Genomic DNA, 22,776 nt, shown 5'->3' with positions numbered 1-22,776 from the left:
ACGGACTCTACAGATGGGTTACATTAAGGGAGTCCTCACTTGGGTGAGAGACGGCAGGCAGTACACTGGGACCCGAGGGCACACAATGGGGAGAACGTAAGAGAAAGACACGGAGTTCAGGCATCTCCACCCCAGAGGAAAAGGAGAGACTCGAGCAATTTTCAGAAGAAACCCAAAGGCCAAGCACACACAGCAAGAGAAGTTTACACCCATTAGCTATCAGGAAGACGCAAATTCAGACAACAGCGCCTTGGTACTTTACACCTGTTTGGGTGGCGAACATCAAAAAGCCATGTAACGCCAAATGTTGGTGGGGCTGTGGGATTTAGGAAGCTCAAAAACTGCCGATGCTAGTGCAGATCTGAAGCCTGCAACCTGGCATCACCTAATCATGACAGACACCCAGCACTGCCCGTCCTGGACATGAGGCCTGGACAGAGGCTCACGATGTCACAGGTCCAGGAGGGAACCGGCATGTGCATGTTCACTAGAGCATGGGGGACACAGGACAGGAAGATGTGGGTGGTGACTCCAGGCAGCTCCATATGCAGCCAAAACGATGGATCAGATGTGCACAGGGCAAAACGAGAAGATCCCTTTCTTTCTTTTTCATTTTTATTTTGGATTTTTTATTTTTCGAGATGGAGTTGTGCTCTTGTTGCCCAGGCTGGAGTGCAGGGTGCAATCTTGGCTCACTGCATCCTCCACTTCCTGGGTTCAAGCAATTCTCATGCCTCAGCCTCCAGAGTGACTGGGACTACAGTTACTACACCATGCCCAGAATATTTTTAGTAGAGACAGGGTCTCACTGTGTCAGCCAGGCTGGTCTTGAACTCATGACCTCAGATGATCCACCCGCCTCAGGCTCCCGAAGTGCTGGGATTACAGACCTGAGCCAATGTATATGGCCCAAGAGCATCTCTTAAAAGCACAGTGCTGAGGGGGGGGACATGTTAGAAGCAGGATGAGGCAAATGACCAACAGCATTGATGTAAATAAAAGTAGAAACACACAAAACACCACGTATTTTGCAAGACACCCAAAAACACAAGTAATCACATTAAACATGCTTGCTTGTTTGCCTGTGAGAGGAGGGGAATGGGAGCAGTGATGAAGACAAAAGAGAGCACAGTTTAAGAACAAATAAAACACGAGGGCCTTTGCACAGATAAATAATCATAATGTAGCATGAACTCTGAGGAACGGTGAATGCAACCTAGCACCAGCCGGCCAAATAAAGAACGCAGGTGCGCTCCCCTTTAGAGGCCGTTTACTCACTCAAACAGGCGTCTATTCATTTACAGGTTTATTGGCTCCTCTGAGCTATGGGCTAGAGCCCCAGGAAGAGGAATGGATGAGAGCAGACACAGGGACCACAGAAGTCAGAGGCAGACCTCGAAAGAGAGTCAGAGGCAGAGACAGGGAGGGCTGCCCCTGTCCCAGGCTGGGATGGGACTGTGGCCTGAAGGTCCCTGGGGGCCCCCTTGCTTTTCCAGAGTGTGGTGGACCCATAATAGCTTCCCAAGTTCAAGTGTGGACTCCAGGGGCATGATGGGGCAGCCTAGCACATAGATGTCAGCACCTTCGCTGCTGAGCGGGAAGGCGCGGTCCACTTAGCACGGGTCCTCCGGGCTGGCAGGAGCTCAGGGTCATGACCACGCCACTTCCGTGAGATCTCAGTCCTCACCTCCAGGGACAAGGAAGAGGATGTTAGGAAGGTCCCCCTGGGGCTTTGCTACTCAACCCCAATGAGTCTGAGGTGCAGGGAGAGGCCATGTAAGAGAAACAGAGACATGGGGCAGGAAAAGCCATGCTTGGCCCCAGGCACTGCTAAGTACTACCTCTGGAGGATACTACTTCCTCCTTCCTGTGAGTATTTCTCACCATTCTTTCAGCTCCTCTCTCTGCCTTTTAGCCCTGCCTTTGTCTGAGCCCAGTTACAGGCATTTATGGGTGCTTTCTTGAGTTCCTGGCCAAATAACCACCCTGTTCTCTCTGAATCACTTAGACCTCTCCTTGTTCTGGGGCTCAATTTTGTGAGCTCAACTCTGGCCACTGGAAACCTGTCCAGAGGACGTCACCTGAAGGGAGAGAAGATTCAGAACTCTGTCTGTGGGGCTTCCATGGAGGGACCTGAAAGGAACTAAAAGAAAAGTAGCCTAGGGCAAGATGGAAGGGTGGGGTTGGAGGGGGTGCTCTCTGTATCTTCACATCTCCAAGGGGCTTTCAGGGGCCCAGGGTGCCAAGAGACTGCCCCATGCAGTAGAGCGGAACTAGAGTTGTGGTGAAAGATGAATCAGATATCTGTTCAACATAGAGACCATCTATGTGGGAACACAGCTGCCTGAAACAGAAAGAGCTATATTGCAGGGTAGTAAGCTCCCCATCACCAGAAGTATGTAACCACCTGGTCTCCAACACTGCTTCCTAAAACAGCTCCCTTCACTACTCTTTGTGGAAACACTTTTTCCACACCCCACCAGCCTCAGCCTGGGCTGCTGCTTGCCCCACCCAGGACCCCCAGGGCCCACGGTCTGCTACACCCAGACACCACATAAGGCTGCATGGGACTTAGAGAGGCCTGGTGAGGAGTGAAGAGAGGGAGAGAAGGAGCAGTCAGGGACAGAGGCGAGAGATGAGATGGGAGCCGGGAGCAACACTCCACAGTGAGGGACACAGGGCACCTGCAGCTGGATCTCGCAGAATGCAGAGCCCATGGCAAATCCACGGCCCGCGGAGGGAGCGCAGGGGCCTGCAGGGGCACAGACGTGGAACTTGGGAGTCTAGGGCATTGAGATCAATTCTCCCCAGCCCCTCTCCCCAGAGCAAGACTATCCTAAGGGGGAGATTCGGAAATTCACAGTGTCTCCTGGGTGGAATTCACTTCGAGCCGGTCTCTGGCATCTTCCCACGTGTCCACGTGTGCAGCAGCACCACCTGTCTTTGCACGTCTATCTCCCCTTCCGTCCATTCTCTGTGTGTGTCTGTTTCCTTTACGTGCTGTTTCCCGGGCTCCAGATCTTCCTCCTGGTCTCTGCATCTGACTGTTGCCCTAGTTCCCCGTATGGTCACCTCTGACTTTCTTGGCTCCTCTATCCATCCTCTCTGACTGTCTCTCCTTCAGCTGGCCGACTCCCTCCCCAACTCTCCCCTTATGTTCAATTTTAGAAACACAGAATTGGGGGATTCCTTCTGACTCCCTACCCTAATCCCGCTCCTGATCCCTGAAAGGCCGCCTCCATCTCCTGAAGAGTGGCTGGTAGAACTTGGCCCAGCACAGAGAAGGGATAGATAAGAGATGTCTACAGGAAGCATTAAGGTTCAGCTGGATCCAGAAGCTCAGGAATAGGAGTCAAGGTGTGGCCTGAGCTGGGGTCTACAGGGCCTGGGTGGGAGACAGAAGGAGGGGCCTTAGGTCTGGTGGGAGGGGGACTCCATGAGGGATATCCTGGAAAGTCACACACCTCTTGGTTGAGGAAGCAGTAGAGGATGGCGACGATGAAGCCCTGTGGGGCCAAAGAGGAAAGATCCCATCAGAACACTTTGGCCTGGCCTCAAGGTGTCCACAGTCTTTCTGCTGCTCTTTCCTACTCCCTCCCAGGCTGTGGCTTGGGCCAGGTCTGATTGAAAGGGGGATTTTGATGCATTCATTACTTACTGTGCCAGGAATATTGTCTAGAGAATTGTCAGCAAGCCTGCCAGGCCTGTACTGTTCGCCTCATTTCTTTGACTTTATTTCTGCATCCCTTATGGATGAGCACAACATTTGGCACATAATAGGGATCAGTAGGAGCTGAATAGATTGGATGGATGGATGGATGGATGGATGGATGGATGGATGGATGGATGGGGGTGGTGGATAGGTAGGTGGATGGATAGATGGGTTGGTGGGTGTGTTGGCGTGTTGGTGGGTGGTTGGGTGGATGGATGGGTGGATGATGGATGGGTTAGTGGGTGGATGTATGGATGATGGATGGGTGGGTGGATGAACGCATGCGTCGTTGAATAAATAGAGAAATAGGTGGCTGGAAGATGGACAGACAGTTGAATAGATGGATGAAAAAGAATAGCCCTCACCCTGTCATGAACTGAGCCAAGGCCTGTTCCCTCAGCAGCCCCCTCAGCTCCTCCCATAAAGAGAAAGAGTGCCTACAGGGTCCTCACCTGGAAGGAGCCCAGTCCCAGCTCCAGGGGGAGGCGGACGCCCAGGCCGGCACTGTCAGGCAGGAAGTTGAAGATGATGTAGTGAATTCCAAAGAGTGGGATAAGGAAAAGTGTCGACTTGGAGAGACGCCTGCAGGAAAGACAAATCCTGGGCTCCCAAGGCTGGGATTAGAAACTGTCATGTGCCCTTCATCCTCTCTCACTTCCTGCCACCTCCCTATATCCATTCTGCGGACCAGCCGCCCTGGGAAACGCCACCTCCCCACACTCACCCTGGCCTTTTTCATTTCTGGGCCCAGAGTCCTGCTGATTCCCCTGCCAAGTGTTATTGCCCCAGTTTATCCCAAAGTCTATGCATCTTTCAAAGTGGGGATCAAAACCACTTCCTCCAGGAAGTCTTCTTTGACCACACCACCCTTCGCCTAGAAAGGATCTCTCTTCCCAGGCTCCCATAGAAATTCATCTTAGCACTCATCATTCTATTTGGCATGGGAACTGGCTGTTTGAAGTGCCCATCCTTCCAATACTGTGATACTCTAGAAGGAAGGGGCCAGGTCTATTCTGTCTCTGGGAACACAGGGAAGAGTACGGGGCTGAGGTCACAAATGCCTGTTGGATGAGATGGAACCACCATATTGAATCCCCCTCCAGTTACCCTTTTCCAGTGTCCCCAGACACACACACACACACACACACACATAGTACCAATACTGAGAATGGGTACGGAGGCTGCCCTGAGCTGACTCCAGTTTCCTCAGCAGGATGCGGATAATATTGAGGAAAAGCCCAAAGTTCACCTGGAAATAGAGGTAGAGGAAGGTGGAAGACAAGGGTCAGAGGGTATCCTTGGGTGGCTGGGGTGAGCTCCAGCCCATTTGGGGATCAGAAAATCTAAATCCTTGAGATGTGAGAATGCAGATGGATGAACACACAGATCATGGCTCCAGAACTTATGGCCTGGAGCTGGGAGGTCCCACATTTGAGCCTTAGAGGACAGAGGAGGGCCCAGGACTCCTGTCCCTCTCCAGTCCTGGCATCAAGGAGAGGCGATCGGGCCTTGCCACCTGCCTCTGGCCACCTCCCAGGCTCTTCTCTAGCACGAACCAGATGTCCCTCACTTCGCACAGTTGCTAAGTTGCAAAACATTTGTACATTTACCAAAGCCATGCAAAGTAGCCTTCACTGCCCTCTGTGTTGTGTATGGGAGCAGAGGGAGGGAAGGGCTTTAGCCGTGTGGTCTATTTACTGCCCCCACCCCACACTCCACACCCCATCCTCTCACTGCAGTGGTAAATGAGCTGCAACCAGCGCAGTAGACTCATCAAAACTGAGCAGGAACAGCCTGCGTGCTGGTGGAAACCACCACTCCTCTGGCTTTACAAATGCGATACTGAGGCCCAGAGAGGGCCTCACAGAGAATCAGTGGCAGAGCAAGGGGAGCTCTGTTCTCAGGACTCCCAGCCTGGAGTTGTATTTCCTGCTGTGCACAGCCTCTCAGTAGATCCAGGGAGGTTGACCGGATAAAGCCAAGAACCATGGCCCAGGGACTGACCCCAACCGAGAGGACGATGGGCCCTTTGATGATCCACCAGTAGGGGGAGCTGTTGTCCAGGTCCCAGCACCTAGGGAGCGAGGCAAGAATGCCATTGTTGGAAAGTCCCGTTCACTGTGATGACCCAGTGGCACAAATGAACCTCCCTCCTCTCCTGGACATTCGTGCCTTCTGGCCTCACCCCACCTCCCCTCCAGCCTTCTCACCTGTCTCAGCCAGTTAGGGTGTCCCCCAAAGGGGCACCCCAATCCAGGCTTGGCTCACCCTTTCTAACCACCTAGATAGACAAATATTTCTGAACTCTGTCTGTTCGATGCCTTCTTGCTGGACCCTACAAGTCTCTCTTTCCAGGAGGGCCTGTGGCAGCTCTCCCACCCCACCTTCCCCCAGCCCCACAGCCCTGGGAATCTGAGCTGCGCTCTCCTGCCTGCCTGGCTCATGCCCCTTCTGTGCTATCCACAGAACGTTCTCCCACCGCCCCCCATCCTAGTTGGGCAGTCCCTCCTCCTCCTCTTCCCAGCCTGGAGAACAGCCTGTGGCCTGACTGTCCACTCCACACCCTATGTAGGCCCAGTGGGTGTGACAAGGTGGCCGCTCCGACTCACGCAGTGTCCTCGAAGGCCAGCTTGCAGCCCACCCACGTGCCAGTGAAGAGTACAGGCAGCCCTACGAGAGTACAGGGGACAGAGGAGTGAGGGGGTCTGCATCCCTGAGACCTGGCCCCACCTCCCTCACCACCATCAGCCACTCAGGGCACTACAAAGGCAGGGCCAGGCAGGACCCCAGAGCCAGGGTCCCGGTCCCACGCTCTGACACTTGCTGCCAGACTGTGGCCTGTCCCTCCCCTTCTCTGGGCCTCAGAGTTAGCTGGAGGGGCCTTTATGTGAGCTCTCTGGGCCTTCCCAGCCCAGTACCTTCCCATAGTGCCCAACCCACCCTGGGCCCTCACCCCAGCCAGCAAGAACCAGCCACCAGAAGGCTCTCCTTGAACTGGGGGAGGTGGAGGCCAGGAGGCAGGTCAGGTAGGCGGCTTCTGCCAACAGCCAGCTGAAGTTGGTCATGGTGGCGAAATGCAGGGTGGCCATGGAGACCTTGCATAGAACCTGGGGATGAAACTCGGGTGCTTCCGAGCTGGGACACCCACTGGAGCCCCACCCCAGTTACCTCTACCCCACGCAGATACACAACCTCCAGGCCCCTCCAGCTTAGGCTGGGAACTCCAGCTCCTTGGGCCACCCGAGAGGGGACATGGTGATATACAGTGAGGGTGAAGAGCACAGATTTGGGATCTAGACTGCCTGGCTTCTAATTTACCATCTATTTGCTGTGAAATCTCCTCACACCTTCGCTTTTCAGCCGTAAAAGGAAAAACTTCCACTACCTAGCTCGCGTCCTTGTCGTAAGGATTAATTAGAAACTCTGCCTAAGACTTGCTTGTGTCTTCACCTAGCCCCATCCTTCCCGAGCTGAAGTCAACCCCTAGAGCTGTGACTGAGGCACAGCTCTGCTTTGAAAAACACACCCAGGCCCCCGTGCATTCACTCACTCGCTGCATGACCTGACCACCTGCCAGCAGGGAGCAGGACTGCCTCTGAGTTCTGGTGGCCCAGGCTTGGTCCCAGCCCCACCCCTGGGCCACTGGGTGACCTTGCCAAATTGCCTCTCCTCTACAAAACGGGATGAAAGCGATCCTTTCTTCTTCAAGCTGTTTTAAAAATTTAAGAGAGAATGCCAGCTGTCTCTCGAACAACACGGGTGTGAACTGCAGAAGTCCATTGACACATGGATTTTCTTCCATCTCAGCACCCCGGAGACGGCAAGACCACCTTCTCTTCCTCCTCCCGCTCCGCCTACTCAACATAAAGGCGGTGAGGATGAAGACCTTCATGATGATTTACTTCCGTTTAAAAACAGTACACTTATTTTCTCTTCCTTATGATAGTCTTAAAATTGTTTCTCTAGCTTTATTGTAAGACTGCAGTATATAACACATGTAACAGACCAAGTATGTGTTAATCGACCATTTATGTTATTGGTAAGGCTTCAGGCCAAAAGTAGTTACTTTTGGGGGTAGTCAAAAGTTATACTTGAATTTTCAACTGAAAGGAGGGGGGTCAACACCATTAACCCCCACGCTGTTCAAGGGACAGCTGCGCATGGTAAGCACTTATTGAAATGCCTGGCACAAACTACGTGTTGAATATGAGGTATGATTAAACCTTTCATCAGTTAATTGAGGTCATGGGTTAGTTTGCTCACAGATTTCACTGTTCATTTCCAGCACACCTATAGAGAATCTAACAGGTGCTGGGTCTCCCCATTCTGCCCAGCTTCCGTGTAATTCCAGTTGCCTCTTACTGTCTCCACCCCACCTCTCCCATGGCGTCTTCCCGGTTTCCTGGACCTGGCCGCGGTCATCCTGTCTTCATGAGCTTGTTCACCGGGGCCCCTCCCCTTCACAAGTCCTCCTTCCCCATCTCCCTGTCACTGCTGCCAACACAGCTCCAGGGTCCCTTCCTCCCAGAAGCCCCCTCTCCTTATCGCCCCACTCAGCTTCCTCCACTTGGACGTCCCCTAATCTGTGTGCATTCTGTCCATGGGGCACTTCCTGAAGGAGGGACGCAGCTCCTCCCGGCCCCTTGCGTACACACCCCCAGCACAGACCAGTGAGTGCTCAGGGAGGTGTCGAAGGAAAGGAAGAGGCTGTGCATAGCGAAACACGGTCTAGGTTAGACTACAGAACGCGGAGCAGAGCATGCAACATGGAAAATTACATGGATTAACACCACGATCTTTCCCAGGAATGGCGTGTGAGGACTTAGGATCTGACATGAGAGAGGGGTACTTTCCTGTTCTGTAACTGGCCATGCCTGCAGGAGCCCCAGGGTCAGCCCACAGGGCAGGGCAGGCTGGGGCAGGCACATCTGGGTCTGTAATCCCACCTCCTCTCTCCCCCACCAGCCCAGCTCCTCTGCCCACGGCCATTACGGTGGAGAAGCTGCAGTGGTCAGTGTCGTCGGTGTGGAAGAGGGTGGCATCCTTCAGGAACACAGCTCCCGCCTTGAGGATAAAGGTGGTGAAGAGCTGGGTGTGGATGTAGTTCCGGGGACAGTGGAGCCTCCTGGTGTGAATGGGAGAAATGAGGAACAAGAAGCAGGCAGGGAGAAGGGATTCTGGTGTGCTGGGACTGCGCTGAGCAGGGCAGGAGATGAGTCCAATCGAATTGAATGCAATCAAGCAGAATTGAATTGAGCTGAACTTGAGGTTTCATTTTAACCCTTGCAGGGCAGCTGAGCAACCATTCCTGTGCTCAGCGTAAGTGTGGAAACAGGAATATCTGGTCCCTGCCTTGGCAGTGCTCATAGTCTGGGGGAACGGGCAGAAATGGCAGGTATTGCCCATGGAACCCCCTGGATGATCAGAGACCCTCATCCCCGTGAGACCAAGAACAGCACAGGCCAGATGCGGTGTTCAGACTTTGAAGGCTGGAGGACGGGGTGAGGGGCTTAAAAGGGAGAATGATCAGAGAGTTGTAACGGTCAAGAGGGACTCAGGTAGGAGGCGGGGGATTGTTAGATGCAGGTAGGAGCTGGGCTTTCTCAAATATATACACATTGAGGAAAAATAAGGAATTCCAAGCAAATGCAACGAGTGCCACAAGAGCAAAGGGGCGGAGGTAGGAGTGAGTTCTGGTGTTTGAAGAGATGGATCTACATGCTGAAAAAAAGAAAAGGGAAAGTCAGCCATGGATATGGTGCTTAGATCTGGGAAGTTCATGGCTATCCAGGCAAGAAATCAGACTTGGCCCTCTGGGAAATAGGGAGCCAAGGAAGGTTCTTGAGCTGGTGATGAGGACAGCAAACCTGAGAGCAACCAGGATGGTGATGGCCGCGAGCAGGGCTGCAATAGAGATGCTATGGCCCATGGTGTAGACCATCTTCACCGTGGAGAAGTAAGATTTCTAGGAAGGTCAGAGACAGAAGAATGTCTTAACTTCTGGACTTGGGGAGAAGGAGAGGCTTGGCAGTCAAGCAGGTGCAGCCTTTGCCCTTCCACCCCGACACTCCCCATCTGGGGGCAGAGGTGTCCGCGGGTACCATGGAAACCTCCCCCTACGTGCTGAAGATTTAGTTTCCTGCCTGAGCCGTGGGTGAGGGAGGGGCAGCGGTGAGGAGTGGAGATGCTTAGCACTCACGATGCTGGGGGGTGGGGAGAGGCAGCCACGGAAACTACGTGTCCCTGGGGAATGACAAAAGCCCAAGAGGAAATCAGCTTGTTTATTGACATCCAGCCTGGTCACCAGGCTTGGGAACACAATGTCCCCAAGTAAAGGAGACAGCCAGGGACACCTGGGGACAGCCACACCAGGCAGGCAAAAGCTTTCCATGGCCAAGTGTTTGGATCAATCGGAGTCCAGCCTGGCCCTGAAGATAGAGGGTGCAGGCAAAGGAAGGGAGCAGGGCCGGGGCACCGGCCCCAATCCCAGCTCTCCTGTGGGGCTCAGGCAATCACTGCCTGTCTCTAACTCAGCCTTTGCATCTGAAAAATGGTTACAGTCATGCTTGGCCTTTCAGAGATCACAGGGATAGAGAAACGGGATGATGCGTGTGGCGGTGCCTGGCAAAGGCTCTGTGGGATGTGCTGGCTGGTATTAGGAGCTTTCTGCAATCTCTCTAGGCTTGAGTTTCCCTCACTGGCCCACACCACAACCATGCACACTGCTCCACTGACTGAGGGCCAGAGAAGAGAAGGAGCTTCCCCAGGGCTGCCAGGAGCCTGGTTTCCTCTGGAACCACCCGAAGCTCCCTGTCCTGGAAGCTTGGACACTGAAGCAAGATAGCAGCCGACAGATCTCCCACCTGCCCTGTGCCCCGCTTCTCCCTCCAAGTCACTTGGCTGGTGGGTCAGCCTTGAGTAACTTAGCAAAAGACCCCTTCTCCTCCAGACACGTCACTGCCCTCTCTGGAAAACTGTAATATTCCAACCTGCAGGCCGGGGAATGGCAGCCCCCACATTTGTGCACCCACCCATACAAACGTCCATGGCAGTCCTTCCTCCAAGATGCCAGGAACCTCTTACCTCCTCGGCCAGCAGCTCCAGGGGCACCGGGCAGGCCACGGGATAAGGTGGAAAGGGCTCCGACCAGCCAGTGATGGTACAATCCCGGTTCACAGCCCCTGGGAGGCAAGCAAGACTCTCTAGCCACAACTCCTTCCCTCCTCGCAGGAGGGGTTGGGGTGCCATGGACCATTAAGTGACCCTGGCAGGGTTACATGGCCAGTTCGTCTCACCAACAAAGAGGGTGGCTCCAGAGGCCTGGGGCCCTGGTCCAGCCTGCCCAGGTATACACTACGGGGCCTTCTATCTCTGATTTCAAAGGCACCATCTCTTCCCAGACAGGGTTATTCCCCTGAGGGGCGGAGAGTGGTGAGTTGGGCTGCCAGCATCCTAAGGGCAGTGGTGGGGAAAAGAGCCCCTTGCTGTCCAGTCACCCAGGCCAGGGAGGTGAGGCAGAGCAGCAGGGTCCGCACCCACCCCGCCCTGGGCAGCTGGTAGTGTCTTAGCAGACAGGCAAGCTGCCCTCCTCCGCGCTTGCAGCCTGCCTCCTGCTGACACCTGGCGGGCACCCAGGTCCAGCAGCTCCAGGTTCCGCACTCTAATCCTTTCCTGCGCAGTTTCACGCTCTTGTTCTTCCCAGTTCACAGCTCAGGAAACAGAAGTCAGGATCAACTGACTGGCCCAAGGTCACCCCAGAAGACAGCAAGTTGGTACAAAGCCAGGTCTGCCTGCCCCTCCTCACCTGGCACCCCACTCCCTTTCCCACCGCCACATCCAAGACCCCTCACCTGACTCCGAGCTGAAGTGAGAGAAGAAATCCGGGCAGGGGAGGGTGACCCACTCGCCAGAGCCTGCCGTCGGCCAGCACAGCAGCCCATCCCAGGTCCTTGGGCAGCCTGGATAGACAGCCAGGAGCAGGGGAGACTCGGTCCAGGCACAGGGCTGCCCCCACAATTCAAGGGGTAAGGCGGAAGGACATAAAAATCAGAAACCGCCTCCTGCCTCCCAGGCCCCATACCCAGGGTGGTGTTGGGCGTCTCCTCTGCTGCCTGTAGACAGGCGCTCTCCTCCTCTCTCAACTGGGTGATGAAGTCACATTCTGGGTGCATGTGGCCCAATACCTGCTGGAAACAGTGAGCAGGATGAGCCAGGCCAATTGGGTGCCCTTCCGGGCTCTGTGGTCCAAATGGCCTGAGGATACATACAAGGCCTGATTCATTTCTGTGTCTTGATCCTCCGCAAAGACCTGCTCACAGCACTTTCAGGTGTGTACGGTGGATGTTCAAATACAAGGAGGGGAAGGGGAAGAGAAAAACGGGAGGGAGAGGGATGGCTCTAATAATCTCCCTTGTAGTTAATACTCTGGTTCTAAGGAAGGAAGGCAGGAACCCAAGAAGGAAGGAAGGAAAAAAGGAAAGCTGGCTGGCTCTAACCTCCTGCGTAGTTAATGCTCTTGTTCTTCCCAGTTCACAGCTCAGGAAGCAGAGGTCAGGGTTGACTGACTTGCCTAAGGTCACACTGGAAGAGGGGAAGTTGGTATTACACAAACCTGGGTCTGCCTATGTTTGAATGACTGTTTCTCCATTCTGTCTCATGGAAGTAAGTTCTGAGACCCAGAAGGCAATGTGCTTCTGAAGACCTTGCAGAGACAGCCAACTCCATGCTTGCCAGGGCCCTTCCTCCTTCCCTGTGTTACTCTCCTCGCTCTGCAATCCTGCTCCCTGGAAGCAATTCTGCGTGAACTACCTTAGTAAATAGAATAATGGCCCCCAAAGATGTCCACATCCTAATCCCTGGAACCTGTGAAGATGTCACCTTATACGGCAAAAGGACAGTGCAGATGTGATTGAGTTCGGGGTCTTAGATGGGAAGACCATCCTCGACCGAGTGGCCCGATCACAAGGCTCCTTACAGGGGGTGTGGGGGGCAGGAGAGTCCGAATCGGAGGAGGCATCGTGAGGCTGCGTGCCGTGGGAACTGAGATTTAAAGGTGCCGCACTGCTGGCTTTGAAGGAGAGTGGACACCAAGGCCAGGAAAAGCCAAGCAAATGGATTCTCCTCTAGTCTCCAGAGGAGCGCAGCTTGGCCAATACTTTGGATTTATCCCGCTGGAAACGATTTTAAATTTCTGACCTTTGTCTCAGCCTCTGCTTTGAGGGGTGCACATGGGCAGGAACACGAGTCAATGAGTAAGTTAGAAGATGGATGAACGAGCACATGGATAAGTGAGCACACAAATGAGGTGGAGGAGCAAGCGAACATGGATGCATAGATGGAGGAAGGGAGGGAGGGATGCCTGCCTGGGCAGCTGGCTGGTGGAGTGGATGAGTAGACAGACAGAAGGAAGACATACATAGGGACTGGGAGGGTGGCGGATGGATGGATGGACAGGCAGGTGACTCGTGGATGAGTCCATGGTGGATGAGTGAGAGCTGTGTAGGGATGGAGGTGTGGGTTCGTGGATGGGTAGAGGAAAGGATCGGAGCCTTCGTGGCTGAGCACCCTGAAAGATTGCAGTTTTGGGAGCTTCCCAGATCTCGTGCTACACAGTGGCCTTCAGGAATGATCTCTGGAAGCTGGAAACAAAGTGGATATTTTGGAAATCTTCTATTTCTGAAAGTGTGCCTCAAGAACCAACCAGAGATCCACTGGGACGGAGGCAGGAATATGCAGAGATCTAGGGTGGATCCAGTGCTTTGCATTTTCACAAGTTCTCCAGGGAATTGGGAGTCAACGGCAGGAATTCCTGGCACTTCTCCCTCCCGCTGCCCCAAACTGGAGCAGCACCAAACTGATCACCCAGCAGGCCGGAGCCCAAACAGATGCATATAAGGGAAGCCAAGTTCACAAAACAGACTTTCTGCACTGTGAACTGGGTATACAGCATACGTGTTTTTGAATAACACACACGTCCAAGTCAACCAGCGTAGAAACCTGTTCCCTCAGGCTCTCACAGGGGAGGGGTGGCTGGGAAAGGAGGAAGAACTGGGTCCTAATAGACCCTGTGCAAACTGTGATCAATCCCAGGACAGGGGCCAGGCACAGTGGCTCACACCTGTAATCCCAGCGCTTTGGGAGGCCAAGGTGGGCAGATCACATGAGGTCGGGAGTTCCAGACCAGTCTCGCCAATGTGGCAAAACCCCACCTCTACAAAAATACAAAAATGAGCAGGGCGTAGTGCCACACTCCTGTAATCCCAGCTCGCAGGAGGCTGAGGGGGGAGAAATGCTGGAACCTGGGAGGCGGAGGTTGCAGTGAGCCGAGATCATGCCACTGCACTCCAGCCTGGATGATAAGGCCAGACTCTGTCTCAGAAAAAGCAAAAAGAAGCAAGACAGGTACCATGGGAGGGAGTGCCCTTCTCACAGGGATTGGAGAGGTGACATTTGAGCTGAACCTGGGGACAAAGGAGTATTTTTAAAGCCAGGCACACACAGTGAGGAGAAGAGCCTCTGGAACCAAAAGAACAGCATGCGCAAAGACGGGGAAGTGGGAAAAGGCGTATTTGGGAAGTATCTGCCCAGGACTAATGTTTCCCATGACCACACACACACACACACACACACACACACACACACACACTCACACTCTCTCTCTCTCTCAATGTCCCGCAGGATCCATGTCAGCAAATGTTTTATTAACAGCTAGTGTTCTTCGGAAGAAATGCAGGCACAGCAAATAGTGCAGCAGACCTAAGACGGGCTGGGGCCAGAGAGCGGAGACTTTGACCACCAGAGTGAGGACAGCAGACAGTGGGTGACCACATGGAGAGGCCCGAGAGCTCTGCCGTGGACCTGTGGGCTAGGAGAGGATCTGAGCCCCAGCCCAGTAAGGAGGGTCACCGCCACCAACACTGCCCTGGCAGAAGTCACTCCTGTCCCACCCAGCTGAACCCATTCCCCCAAATCCAGCTTGGACCCAGCTCTGCCATCTCCTGCTTTGCCCCGCAGGGCCTCAGGGTGCAGATGTCACCCACTACCCAGGCTCCAGGTCTCATTTTGGTGGGTACCCCAGACTCAGCTCTTGGCTTCCTCCCCAGGACTCAGTGGCCCCAGGTCTATCAGGGCAGAACCCCGTTGCATCTCCCCAACATCTCCCAACAGACTGAGGGCAGAAAGTGGGGAAGGAAGGGCAGGAGGCAGGCGGGCCTGTATGGGACTTTCTCACACCATCAGCCTGACATTGACCCTGGGTTGTTGAGAGAGCCATGGTCTCCACCTATCCTTCCTCCTGCTACACGGTCTGGAAAGCCCCAGCTTTGCCTGGGAACCTTCTCAGGGCCCATCAAGGGGAACCACTGAAGGCAAAGGATGCCATGTGAGCAGCCTAGGGCCAAAACGATAGACAGTGCCCACATTGCTAAGAGAAGGAGGGAAGTTTAGGAAATCCAAATAATGACTCGGGATGTGTGGTCACAGGGCCAGATGGAAGGGGAGATTCTAGCGAGGGAAGTGGTGGGGGTGGAAAGACGAGATCATTCTGAGATTTATCCAAATGTTCCTGCTCAATCAGGACTGGCAAAACACATCCTGGGGCTCCCAGTCACCCCTACACACTCCTGAGGGGAGCCTTCCTCGTCCTGGACCCCCAGGCCTTGGATCTGTGCCTGCCGCTCTTCCTGGTATCTGCAGGGGATGGAGCCCACACTGGCCAACAGTGATTTCCTCCTAGCTTTCATATCAGCACAATCTGCTGAATGGCTACCACCAGGTCCTGGGTCCCCCTGCTAAAAATAAAGCTTTTGCTGCAGAGCACACAGATGGCAGGCAGGGGGCAGTCAAATTTGCCTGTGTTGCACCCCTCTATCCAGTCCTTGACAAATCAGACTCCGCTCAATGCACGACAAACCTGGCCAGCCGTTGAGTTCTTTTTTTTAACAAAAGAGATAAGACTCAGGAAGGCTGAGGGACTTGCAGGCCACATGTCTAGTTTCATGGGTCCAGGATTCAAGCCCAAAGCCTGTGCACTTGGGAGCAGGTGCAGCGAGGTGCTCGGGAGGGGCAGCAGCACCCCAACAAGGCAGCGGAGGAAGACTACGTCAGCCCCCACCATCCCAGAACCTTGTGACTCCCATCCTGGTCCCATCTGTCACTTGCAATAACCTCATGGAAAGTTACTGGAAAATTGCAGCATATTTGGGAAAGGCTGGCTGTCCTGATGCTCCGTGCTCCAGCGCCCTAGCCCATGGAGTAGTATTTGGTTGCCAAAAGCCGCTCCAGCCCTCAGCATCCCGAGAGGTTGATGGATCCCCTAACTGCTGGAGCAGAAGCAGCTGGTCTCCACCAACTCCTCAGGTTCCACTCCTTCCTTGGCCACACTCTTCAAAGGAAACCACCAAACTGGAGATGGCTCAGGGAGTCGTGGGGCTAAGGAGGGGTCCGGAAATCTTACCAGGGGAGCATGTGAAAGCATTGCGGATGCACAGCTGAGAGAAAGAGCAGACTGGGGGAACCAAGAGGGGGCCTGACTTTGCCTCCCCAATTCTGAGGCACTGTCTTGGGGCAGACTGAGTCTCTGTGGTCCCCAGAGGGCACAGCCAGGCCCTGGGGGAAGCAACAGGAAGTCTGTGTTAATAGCGCTGCCCAGAATCACAGCAGACTGCCTGGCAGAGGGTGATGAGTGGGAGTCCCAGTACCAGGAGTGCTCCAAGCCACAGCCTGCCACCTGCTCATAGGGAGGGACTTCAGAGTGGGAGAAAGGCAGTGGGGTCTCTGCCAGGCTCCAGTTGGCCCCATGACTCCCAAATCTGGAGCCTGGTAGGAGAGTCTGGAGGGTCGAAGCTGGCTACTCACGGTCGGTAACTGGCTCAACGCGCAGAGGACTCGGACCCTCCACATCCGGCAGTCCATGGTGGGCCCAGCAGCAGCTCCCTCCGCCAGCCTCAGTCAGCCTTGGCTGTCTTCCCTCCCCTGCTGTCCCCTGACACAGCCACTGCCACCACACCCTCTGCTTCACCTTTTCAGGTGGCTGTTTGCATAGGCAGGAGCCAGCCAAGGGGACACAGCCCTCTGAATATTCACCAGGATTTCAGGACACCTGCTCAGCTCAGCCCTGGCTCTGAGGTGGGACTCTGTTTCCAGCAGGCAGGGGCTGAGCCCCCGCCCCCCCCACCTTCTACTCTGGCCATAAGTCTGCTCGTGTGTCTGTCCTGATAGCAAAGGCCCAGAAAGGTGACAGCCACTGGTCACTTGGTCAATATTCTCTACCACTTCCTTCTTTCTCTAAGCTCAGGTCTCTGGTGGCCATCAGATTGATGGGATCTTGAAGAATAGGAAGGGGACCCGGACCTGCCCTTCAGAAGCCCCCAGATTACTTGATGTGGGCTCCTAGCCTGAGCCACAGGGCTGGAGAGTGAGATCCGAGCTGTGCAGACCTGGTGGTGAAGGCGAAGTGTATAGTATCAGTGGAGATGGATGTCAGTGGAGATGAAGGGTTGGAATGGTCTTAGAAAAGGAAGTGTGATCTGTAAGCACTGACACGGACTGACCAGGAATGTGTCATGTCAGCAAGACCCGGGTCCTGTACAGGGCTAGGACTCTAGCCTGGATGGTGGGCTGAAGCTGCAAACATCAAGGCTCTGGACTTCACGTGGGGGCTTGTCAAAAATCTCTCCAGAAACTCTCAGGGCAAGAGGGGGAAATGAGGTTGGTTGGAAGCCTTGTGAAACGATCCATGGGCCAGGCCACGTTGAACAGGCCTGCTAGTTCGAGCTCTTGCGTGAACTAGCAGAGCGAGAACTCACCCATGAGCATGGGGAGGGCACCAAGCCATTTGCTAGGAATCCACCCCATGACCCAAACACCTCCCACCAGGGGGAGGACAATGCTCATTGGGAGCAGAAATGAGAGGACTTACACAGTCACTCAAACTATATTGAACGTTCATCGCCTGGATGCTTTTATTACACTTTTAGACTTTAAAATGCATGCTCTTCATCGGCCGGCTAAAGACAGTGTTCTAAATGCCCTGAGTCTTGCCCAGCACCTTGAAATTTCAAAGACATCGTTTCTGAAGACCTGAATGTCCCAGTAGCCGACAGGTCCTGATGTTTGTGTGCACGTCTCCCCTCACAGACGCCGCTGGGCTGGGAGCTAGAACTCCAGACATGTTTACGGCCCCAGTGTGTCATGAATGTTGAAGGCGACTCGCCCCCGCCACATCTGGATTTAGGGCTCATTTGGACATCAGCAGGGCTTTATTTTTCCATTTCTGTTCATTGTCAACAACATGCTGAAGAAAAACATTTCAAAAAGAAAACATGAACCACCCCAAGCTCCAAAACCCTCCTGCGCTGTGCAAGCATTTTCACGAGGTGACCGTGAGAAGGGTGCCAGCAGCGTGCCCCACACAGCTCTGCACACTTTGACACTTCCAGGGGAGAGCAGAGCTCCTCTCACGGCAGGCTGAGCGCTCACAGGCTCGAAGAGCAGTGTGCTGAGAAGGTATAACTTGAAAGGAAAGCTAGAACCTTCTGTTCCTCAGCTACAAAGAAGCAACAGCACCAGGGAAAAAAAATCTGACAGACAATTAATCACCGTTGATAATTAGCACCACTATCATTAGCATTAATGATGGCTAATAATTGAGGTTGATAGTGATAATTAATAAGTGATTACTGTCTAAATGACTGGTTCCTAACCTGGAGCAATTTTGCTTCCCTAAAGGACACTTGACAGTGTCTGGAGACATTTTTTATTATGAAAATAAAAACTAGAAGTCGGGGTGGGGAGTGGGGTGGGAGGTGTCACTCGTGTCTAATGAATGGAGACCAGGGATGCTGTTAAGAATCTGCAATGCACAGGATGCCCCCACCCTTGACCATACAAAGAATTATCCAGTCCCAAAGATCAGTAAGACCAAGGCTGAGAAACCCTGCTCTACCCGTTCTGCTCCCCAAGGATCCTTGCAAGCCTGTTCCTTCACGGAGCTGTCTTCTCTAACTAATTCTGTATACACTCAGGATTCACATTCTGCCTCCATCCCTTGCTAGCTGTCATATATTTGGCAAGTTATTTAGCCTTTCTGAGCCTCTGTGTTAGTCCATTTGCACTGCTATAAAGGAACATCCAAGGCTTGGTGATTTATTTGTAAAAAGACGTTGCTTTTGGCTCGCAGTTCCGCAGATTGTACGGGAAGTATGGCACTGGCATCTGCTTCTGGTGAGGGCCTCGAGAAGCTTCCACTCATGGTGGAAGGTGAAGGGGGAACCTTTGGCGTATCACGTGGCGAGAGAGGGAGCGAGAGAGCAAGGGAGGAGATGTCAGCTCTTCAAACTACGAGCTCTTGCATGAACTAGCAGAGCGAGAACTCACCCGTGACCATGGGGACGGCACCAAGCCATTCACTAGGGATCCACCGTATGACCCAAACGCCTCCCACCAGGCCTACCTCCAACAGTGCAGGTCTATCTCAACATGTGATTTGGTGAGAACAAAATATCCAAACCATATAAGCTTACACTTTCCCATAAGAAAAATAGGGATGATACCAACACCTTCTTTATAGGGTTGGTGGGAAGGAAAGCCATGTACTATAAAGAACCTCATGTAGAGCCTAGATTACAGTGGACAATCATTTATGATGGCATGTAACGAAGATGGACTAACAGCAAATAAGATTGGAAAGACTGATTCTTTGTGTGAAAAAATAAGATCTCTAGCTCACATTTACAAAACATAAATTCTAGGTTTAAAATCCTAACTATAAAACAAATTCATAAAAATGCTTCAAAAAATAGAAATTTATTTTTATGGCCTTGGAATGAAGGAGATTTTCATATAAAACTCAAAGAAAAAATCAAGTGTGATCACATCCACATTTTTAAATGTATGTTCAAGAGAAGATGTCATAGATGAAAACTGAAAGCATTTTTCTGCTACAAAGAAATATTTCCAGTCTTGACAAACAAATCTGTATATCAAAAATATATTTTAAAAATATTTAAAACTCGGCTGAGCATGGTGGCTCATGCCTGTAATCCCAGCACTTTGGGAGGCTGAGGCAGGCAGATCACCAGGTCAGGAGTTCGAGACCATCCTGGTCAACATGGTGAAACCCCATCTCCACTAAAAATATAAAAATTAACCGGGTGTGGTGGCACACACTTGTAGTTCCAGCTAGTTGGGAGGCTGAGGCAGGAGAATCCATTGAACCTGGGAGGCAGAGATTGTAGTGAGCCGAGATTGCAAGCCTGGGCAACAGAGCAAGACTCTGTCTCAAAAAAAAAATTTTTTTAATTAGTAAGAAAGAGAAAAATAATTCAGTAGAAAAGTGAGCAAAGGATATAAACAGACAATTCAGAAAAGAAGCGAAATACACAGGCCAATGAACAGACGAAGAAATGTTTAACATTGCTAATACTAAAGAATATGAAAATAAACATAATAGCTACCCATTTTCACCTATCACATTGCCTAAAACTTTAATGTCTGATAACATAGTGTCTGGAAGATAATGGAAAGAAATGGGAGCATTCATAACGTGCAGATGAGAGTGAATTTTATATAACCACTTTGAAAAACAATTTGATATTATCTATTGAATTTAAGAATGAACATACCCTATAAACCAGAAATTCCATTTCTGGATATTTGCCTCCTTTGTTCAGTGTTGTTTGTAACATGTAGTGAAAACCGGAAAACAACACAATTGTCCAATGAGAAAGGAATAGCTAAACAAAATGTGATTTATTCATGCAATGGAATACTACTGAGCAGTTAAAAGGTATAAACTAAATCTATTTGTACGAGAGGATTTCACAAAGTTCATAGAAATATGTAATTAAAAAATAAAAAATATAAACTTTATTTCTCAACATAAGCTCCATCAAGTTCAAGACACTTTTGTAAGCAGTGATACCAGCCATGTAGCTCAGCCCTAAAACACTGAGGGTCCTGGGAATTTAGCCATGTCAATGCAGTCTCTTTTACATTATTGCCTAAAGAAAAACGGGTGCCTTTTAAAAGAGTTTTTCTGATTAGAAAACAAAAGGATGTCACGAAAAGCCGAATCATGAGTGTAAAGTGGATGTGTGATGATTTCCTACCAAAACTCTTGCAAAATTGGCCTTGTTTGATGAGAGAAATGAACAGGAGCATTATAGTGGAGAGGGATTCTCTAGTGAGAGTTTCCTGGGCATTTTTCTGCTAAAGCTTTGGCTGTCTCAAAATATTTTCATAATAAGCAGATGTTATGGTTCTCTGGCTCCCCAGAAAATCAACCTGCAAAATACCTTGAGCATCTCCAAAACTGTTTTCATCATGACTTTTGCTCTCACCATACCAGTCTCCTGCTTTGACAGGACGATCACTTTTTTTTTTTTTTTTTTTAAGAGGGAGTCTCACTCAGTTGCCCCGGCTGGAGTGCAGTGTCAAGATCTTGGCTCGCTACAACCTCCCCCTCCCAGGTTCAAGTGACGCTCCTGCTTCAGCCTCCTGAGTAGCTGGGACTGCAGGCATATACCACCACGCCTGGCTAATTTTTGTATTTTTAGTAGAGATGGGGTTTATTTTTGGTAGAGATAGGGTTTCACCATATTGGTCAGGCTAGTCTTGAACTTCTGAGCTCATGATCCGCCCACCTCGGCCTCCCAAAGTGCTGGGATTACAGGCGTAAGCCGCCATGCCAGGCCTGACAGGACCACTTCTACCTCTTTGTAGGCACTGCTTTGATCATGCTTTGTCCTCAAGATTGTCCTGGCAAAGCCATCTTTCATCTTCTGTTACAAATCTTTGAAGAAATATTTCAGGATCTTGATCCTGCTTGTTTAAAATTTCCACTGAAATCTCTGCTCTTGCCTGCAAGCTGATCTGGGTGCAATGTTTTTGGCAACCATCAATTGGGAAGTTTGCCCAACTTTAATTTTTAGGCTGGAATTGAGTAAACTGAACTGATTGAGATGTCTATGGTATTGGCTATCGTTTCTGCCATTAATCATCAGTCCTCTCCAACTAGGGAAAAAACAAAATTATTTTCCCCACAAATTGATGTGGATGGTCTGCTGCTGAAGGCTTTATCTTTAACATCATCTCATTCTTTCTTAAAAGGAATTATCCATTTGCAAACTAATTGATTTGTGGTATTGTCTCCCTAAACTTTTCATAAAGTATCAATTATTTCATCATTCTTCCACCCAACTTCATCATAATTAATATCAGTTCTTGCTACAATTAAAGCAGAATTGATGTTGCTCTGATAAGAGCTAGGTTTTCGTGTTTTGTTTTGTTTTTGTTTTTGTTTTTGTTTTTTGAGACAAAGTCTTGCTCTGTCAGGCTGGATGGAATGCAATGGTGCGATCTCAGCTCACTGAAACCTCTCACCCCCAGGTTCAAGCAATCCTTCTGCCTCAGCCATCCCGGCAGCTGGGATTACAGGTGCCCACCACGATGCCCGGCTAATTTTTGTATTTTTAGTAGAAACAAGGTTTCACCACGTTGACCAGGTTGGTCTTGAGCTCCTGCCCTTAGATGATCTACCCACTTTGGCCTCCCAAAGTGCTGGGATTACAGGCATGAATCACTGCACCTGGCCTGCTCTGATAAGAGTTCTTTTGAAACTTATGTCTTACCCTTCTTAGTGCCTCAAACTAGATTCTGTTCAGACATGCTACAGTAAGTTAGTACCGGTTTTTTCAGTGCTAAAAACTTTTGAAACCTATGCATAGTTAATTATGGAACAATATCAGGTAGTCTAACATACATGAAACTAGAGTCACAGAGGAAGGGGGAGGTTCAGAAAAATATCTGAATAACAAAATGGGATGAACTTTACCAAAGTTGATGAAAAACATATATCAAGGATTCAAGGAGTTCAATGAACAACATACACGATAAACTAAAAACACTCCAAGGTACATGATAATTATTATAAATTACTGAAAAACAGTAATAAAGAGAAAATCTTATTGGCCACCAAAGGGGAAAATATAATCTGTATGCAAAAGAACAAAAATAAGAATTACCACAGATTCTCATCAGAAACTGCAAATCGGAAGACAGTGGAG

General features: G+C 51.3%; 1 protein-coding gene across 1 annotated transcript; it reads right to left on the bottom strand.

Annotated features, from left to right (window-relative positions):
* Positions 1-1,293: 1,293 nt before the first annotated feature.
* Positions 1,294-16,677, bottom strand: GHRHR (growth hormone releasing hormone receptor). The gene is made up of 13 exons (XM_010345721.2): positions 16,568-16,677; positions 11,793-11,895; positions 11,563-11,670; positions 10,796-10,893; positions 9,580-9,677; positions 8,705-8,837; positions 6,666-6,819; positions 6,322-6,382; positions 5,717-5,786; positions 4,870-4,961; positions 4,165-4,294; positions 3,465-3,506; positions 1,294-1,687 (listed from the first exon to the last, which is right to left on the bottom strand). The coding sequence occupies exons 1-13, from the start codon at positions 16,622-16,624 to the stop codon at positions 1,562-1,564; spliced, it is 1,272 nt and encodes a 423-aa protein (XP_010344023.2). The 5' UTR covers positions 16,625-16,677; the 3' UTR covers positions 1,294-1,561.
* Between the last annotated feature and the right edge of the window lie 6,099 nt (positions 16,678-22,776).

Source organism: Saimiri boliviensis, chromosome 10 (genome assembly GCF_048565385.1).
Source record: "Saimiri boliviensis isolate mSaiBol1 chromosome 10, mSaiBol1.pri, whole genome shotgun sequence".
Lineage (NCBI taxonomy): Eukaryota > Metazoa > Chordata > Mammalia > Primates > Cebidae > Saimiri > Saimiri boliviensis.
This window is presented reverse-complemented; position numbering and strand designations above follow the sequence as displayed.